This window comes from Prionailurus viverrinus, chromosome B4, assembly GCF_022837055.1.
Source record: "Prionailurus viverrinus isolate Anna chromosome B4, UM_Priviv_1.0, whole genome shotgun sequence".
Lineage (NCBI taxonomy): Eukaryota > Metazoa > Chordata > Mammalia > Carnivora > Felidae > Prionailurus > Prionailurus viverrinus.
This window is the reverse complement of record NC_062567.1, coordinates 13,179,332-13,185,331: the sequence shown is the minus strand read 5'-3', so window position 1 is coordinate 13,185,331 and position 6,000 is coordinate 13,179,332. Positions and strand designations below refer to the sequence as shown.

Here is a 6,000-nt window from a genome sequence, read left to right as displayed (position 1 = left end):
GCGGCGGCGGCGGCAGCGGCGGCGGCGGCGGCGACCAGAGCCCGCAGCAGCTCGGAGCGCCTCCGGCAGGAGAGGAGGCGAGCGCGGCGAGTCGCCACCGCCACCCGAACGCCGAGCTCCGCGGTCCGGGGCTGGGCGCCAGAAGGCGAGAGCCGGCACGCGCGCCCTCTCCCTTTGCCCCCGCACGGCGTGCGGGTTGGGCCGGGGCGCCGGGGAGTGCGGGCCCGCGCCGCGCGCCGTCGTCGCCCCTCCCCGCCGCCTTTGAACACTGGAGGTGTGCGCGGCGGCGGCGGCGGCGGCGGCGGCGGCGGCGGGAGCGGCGAGTCGGGCCGGCCGGGCTGCGCTTCTCCGGGGCAGCCGCGGCGGCGGCCGTGCGCGAGGATCAGGATGCGGCCGGGGGGCGCGCTGCTCGCCCTGCTCGCCGGCCTGCTGCTGTCGCTGCTGCTGCGCCTGCTCTGGTGCTCCACCGACGCGCCCGCCCGCTCCAGGTACCCCCATCCGCCGCGCCCCGGGCCGACCCCCGCCGTGCGCGCGCGCCCAGCCCCCTCTCCCCCCGCCCCGGGGACCCCCGCCGCCGAGCCGCCCCACTCGGGGCGCGGACTCTCGGCCGCCGCGGAGGGCAGCCGACGGGCGGCGGCCGCACGAGGGTGGGCCGGGAAGCGGGGCGTCCAGGAGGCAGGGCTGGCCGGGTGGGGGTGACCGAGGGGCGACGCTCGGACCGGGTGGGCACCCGCCGTGGCGGAGAGGGTTGCGAGGGCTCCGGCAGGCGTCGCCGCGGAGCGGGACCTGCCGTCGGGTCCCCGGCAGTGTCCCGGGCTCGCCGTTCTGGTCCGTGCTTTCCCTCCCTCCCCGCCCTACGCGGCTTCAAACTCCGGGGCTTGGGAGCCGCTGGGGGAGCCGGGGCGCGCGGGGACGCCCCGGCCAGGTGCGAGCGCGCGGCCGCTGCAGAGCCTGCCAGCGAGGTGTAACAACTTAGTTTTCTTCCCGGCTGTGCAGGCTCTCGGTGGAGGAGAGCAGGGACGCCACCCGCGGCACCCCCGCCGCGCTGAGGACGCTCCGGAGCCCGGCCACCCAGCTGCCGCGCCCCACGAACAGGTACCCGCGGCGCCGAGCGGGCGGGCGGGGGCTCGGCGGCTGCAGGGCGCGGGTGGGGCACGGCTGCACCCGCAGGACTCGCTTCGAGGTGTCTGGCTGGGACCGCAAGACTGAGTGGGTTTGGTCGTGTGTGTGTGTGTGTGTGTGTGTGTGTGTGTGTGTGTGTCCCCTCACACTCCCTCAGCCTCCTCTGTAAAGACTGTTCCTCCGCGTAGAGGTTCTTGGAACCAAGGGAGATGCTCAAACAGCTGCACTTTAAAAAATGGGTGCCCGGGCCCCTTCTGCATAACCGTGTGTTGAAAACCCCCAAGAGAGGCAGCTCAGCCTGTCTATAGAGGGATTTGGTCGGTGTGCTTTTTGTCTTTATGCTATCCAGTGCACCCGGGTAAGATTCACGTTTGGGGAATTCTGTGCACAGCGTTGAGAATGTTTTGTCTCCTTAGTGAATGGAGACTTAAAATTGTTCTTTTTCACTTCGAGGACTATTTATCCGTGTGCAATCATTTTTTGGTTTAAATCTTTTTTTTTTTCTGATTATAAAAGTAATTCATGCTTGTTGCAGAAAGTTCGATAATATGAGAAATGTATTAAAAAATATTCACTGAGAGCTCTGCCACCCAGAGATCATATTAAGGCTTTGGTCTGTATTCTTCCAGGAGTTTTTCCTCTGTAGGTATATTTAAAAAATATACTGAAGATTGTACTTTATTGTTTGTGTTCTTCCTTTTTTCCTAAAAACCTGGACACATGCAGTACATTTCATTAACCCCCCCACCCCCCACGGCAACATTGCTTCTGATTGTTGCATAATTCATCATATGAATGTACCATCATCTGTTTAACTGTTTGTGCTTCCAGATATTTAGATTGTTTCCTGTTCTGTTTTTATTTGCTGTTAATAATTCTATTAAGTGTATCTGTGTATGTAAATCTTTACCTTCATCTTAAATTGTCCAGGATCGAGTGAGAGAAGTTGTATTATTAGGTTAGGGTATGTACATTGTAGGTTCCAAATACACATGGCCAATTACATCCTAGAAGAGTTGATTCAATTTACATTTTCACCGGAAGAATGTACTGCTTTGGGCCTCAGCATTGCTATTATTACTTCAATTTTGTGTCCTGTCTCTTTTCCTCTGCTTATCTCTTGTGACTCCCTTTCCCTCTGTGTTTCCTTCTGTATATTCTTGGCTCTTGGACCATCTGAATCTTCGGATTGCACGACCCCAGACTCCTGTGTGGCTCCTGCACCGTCCGGAGAAGGGTTGGGGGTGGGGGAGGGGGAGCCTGGAAGAAATCCTGAAGTGCAGAAACAACCTCTCACAAAATTCCTGTGCTGGAATTTTACAGCATGTTAGAGGCACAAAGAAATCCTGGAGTTACAAGGCTTTTGGGAAAAATGGTGGCCTCTAGTTGTATGTTTTGCAGGGTTATATACTATAGATAGCATAGCTTTCCAGTGATTTGGGGAACATTCCATCTCTTTCCAGGCCTTAGTGCTGTTACCCATTTTGGCGTTTCCCCTTGGGGAAATTAGAAAGAATGCACTAATTGAATTATCTGGTCCTAGGCCTTTTTTGAGGTAATTCTTTGATGAATTTTTCAGCTTCTTTTGGCATACTTCTTTTCTACTTTGCATACTTCTTGAGCTAATGTAGGTAATTCATAGGTTTTCTCTGAATCTGGTTCAAAGATTCTTTAGACCATTCTGTTATATTTTTTAAAACCCTGTCTGGTTTATCTCCCTTTTATCACTTATGGTTTTGATTATTTATGTAGCAGGAGTACGATTTTTAATTTATGCTACTAGATTATGTAGGAAATTCCAATTTCTTAATTTTTCTGTAGCTGATCTGCTTGCTTTTTTCTTCATGAGCCCCGCACTGCAGGTAATAGGTAAAAGTTATCATATAATAGTAATGCTAATAGCAGTTAAGGATGGCCAACACTTACTGAATGTTTTGATGGACCAGATACTGATATAAGCACTTTACATTTATTAGCTCACTTAATCCTGAAGAAACACGGAGAGAAACTATGAGACAGCCTTCATTTTATCATTGAGGAAACTGAGGCACAGAGAGATTAAGTAAATTGTCCAGAATCACAGAGTTGGCAAATTTGTGGAGCCAGGAGTCAAGCCATGTGGATCCAGAACCCCACGCTCTTTTTTTTTTTAATTTTTTCATGTTTATTCATTTTTGAGAGAGAGACAGAGCATGAGCAGGGGAGGGTCAGAGGAGACAGAGTCCAAAGCAGGCTCCAGGCACTGAGCTGTCAGCACAGAGCCCAACGTGGGGCTTGAACCCACAAACAGTGAGATCATGACCTGAGCCGAAGTTGGAGGCTCAACCAACTGAGCCACCCGGGCTCCCCCAGGATCCCTGCTGTATAGCCTTCCTTAGGTGCTGGGCAAGACGGTGTGTGTGTATGTGTGTGTGTGTTTCCAGGTTAAAGCTTACTCAAATGTGACAATTTAAGCAACTCTTTCTGGTAATATTAATTCTTTCTGGGAGCAAATACTCAGCCTTTCATATGGTTTCCACCATCTGTTCTTACTTAAAGATGATGCCCAGCTATAAGGGGAGAGGGCCTTAGGTGATGTGTAGGTACAGTTGAGAGTTGGGCTTCATGATCATGGTACCCTTTGGCTTCGCCAGTCTCCAGGATGATGTCCATTTTCCATCTGATGGCTGGGTACTATCCTGCAGCCAATTGGGAAAGCGGCAGCTTGTGGTTCGTTCTTTTTCCTCAGCTGTTCTACCCTACTGGGACCCCGCTATATCAACCTCACCTGAGTGAGCTTCTGATGCTCCCTCTCAGGGATCTGGTGAAGATTCTCTTTTAGTCCTATCTTGCATTGTCACTCTGCGACATTTGCTCTGATGCTCTCCCAACTAGCTCCGGCCAGCTCGCTTCACAGCCAGTCTTGGCTATTTCTGGAACCCATCTAAACATAGAAGAACCAAAGCTGGTTCAGGAAATTAACTATCAGGGCCTCCCTCTACTTGCCCCATGCCCTACTCTAAGTTAATATCAGGATGGGAGGTGGCCCAAGAGGTGAACTCTTTGCAGAGTCCCAGTTGGGGGAGGAGGCCAAACCCCCTCTACCCTTTGTGGTTACCCTTACCTTTCTGTCCCCAAGCCAGAGCTCTCCTCCTCCTTTTTCTGTCTTCTTTCCACCCTTACTCCCAGTTAGAAATGTGCAGGTTACCCCTGTCCTTCCTCTTTTCTTTTGTCCTGACTCAGACCTCGAGGCCTGATTCAAACCTAAGCCTTAATGGTGATTTGTGGGGACCAGGAGTAAAAAGGTTGAGAAAGCTCCAGGAGCTGTGTCTTCCAAGTAAGATGGTTAATTGCTAAAGAGGCAGAATGAGAGGAATTTGGAAAATCTTTTCTTGGGGCAGTAGCGTATCTTGTTTTGCTTAGCTAAAGCTGAATATCACCTTATGCTTTCTCTTTGCATTTTTTCAGTAACAAGTCTTTCTCTCTCCAGAATCCCCCAAAGGATGCTTTAAAATGACTTCGGGAAAAGTCATGTCAAAGTCAGAAAGACAAAAGAGAAAAATTTAATAATAATTCTCAAAATATAACCCCATTACAATGGATGCTTTCTCTTTCTAATAAGCTTTGCCAAAGTCTGTCATGGGTTTTTTCATACAACCAGCTCTTGGATTTATTTGTCAATTCTGATATTTTTTCCATGTTGTATTTCCTTTGTGTTACCTTTTTTTTTTTTTAAGTCATACCTTTTTTTTCCAACTTAATGCCTTGAAGTGAATGCTTTTTTCCCCCCCATTTTTCTTTGTAACAGAAATATTTATTACTAAATATTTTCTACTAAAATTTACTACTGTGATTTTTCCTTTGAATACAGCTTTGGATCTGTTCCTTAAGTTTGGATACATAGTGTTCAGATTTTTAAAAATATATTCTAAATTGTTTATAATTACATTAAAATTTTTTTAAGATTTTATTTTTTTTTAAGTAACCTCTGCACCCAATGTGGGGCTCCAACTCACAACCCCAAGATCACGAGCTACATGCTCCACCCACTGAGCCATCCTGGTGCCCCTATAATTACATTAAAATTTTAAATAATTTTTATCTCCATAGTTATTTAGGAGAGTGCTTTTTTAAAAAAAATTTAATGTTTATTTATTTTTGAGAAAGAGAGAGTGGGGGAGGGACAGAGACAGAGGGGCTCAGAGGGGACAGCAGAGAGCCCACATCGTGGGGCTCCCAACTCACCAACCATGAGATCATGACCTGAGCCCAAGTTGGACGCTTAACCGACTGAGCCACCCAGGCGCCCCAGGAGTACTTTTAAATTTACAAGTCGTTGGAATTAAAAAAAAAATACTAATTGAATATTCTCTTCTTTTTGAATACTTTTTTCTTCATGTTAATTTCATTTTTTGATTATAAAAGAAGTCCAGGAAAATGTGCTATAATGCCATAAAGTTCTCAAATTAGGAGAGGTTGGACTATGGCAATGTTAATCACGTGGCCAGAGCAAGGCTCTATAACTAGCCGGCTTGGAATTCCAGGGTCCCTCCGTGGAACGATCCAGGTGCCTGTTGTGGCTTGGCACCTGTTAGTGCAGCGTCCACTCTGGCCTCAGCATCCCTCGTGGGGATTCAGGAGCTGTGGCTGGCTGGGCTTTCCTGGGTAGCAGCAGCTGTGCTTTGAAAGTCCTGCGTGTTGTTGCCCACGTCAGTGCGCCATCTGGGATGATAGGACTGTGAGTTTTCCGGAGATGTGGGGACCCTCCTTCTACTTTTCTGCTCTCTCTTAGAGCTTCACCTGCTTGTTTCCATTAATGGGCTGTCTTCGCACTCCCTGTGACCCTTTCTCCCTGCGGTAGAACTTTGACTAGTCCCTGTTTGAGACCCCGGCTTCCAG

The 6,000-nt window shown here is 49.6% G+C and overlaps 1 protein-coding gene across 2 annotated transcripts in view; it reads left to right on the top strand.

Moving 5' to 3' along the window:
* Positions 1–365: 365 nt before the first annotated feature.
* The window catches only part of ST8SIA6 (ST8 alpha-N-acetyl-neuraminide alpha-2,8-sialyltransferase 6), a 148,180-nt gene continuing 142,545 nt past the window's right edge, over positions 366–6,000 (top strand). For both annotated transcript variants that reach the window (XM_047864850.1, XM_047864849.1), the window contains exons 1-2: positions 366–488; positions 997–1,095. In XM_047864850.1, the coding sequence (XP_047720806.1) occupies positions 388–488; positions 997–1,095 (200 nt within the window). In that variant the 5' untranslated portion in view covers positions 366–387. The remainder of the gene's footprint in view (positions 489–996; positions 1,096–6,000) is intronic.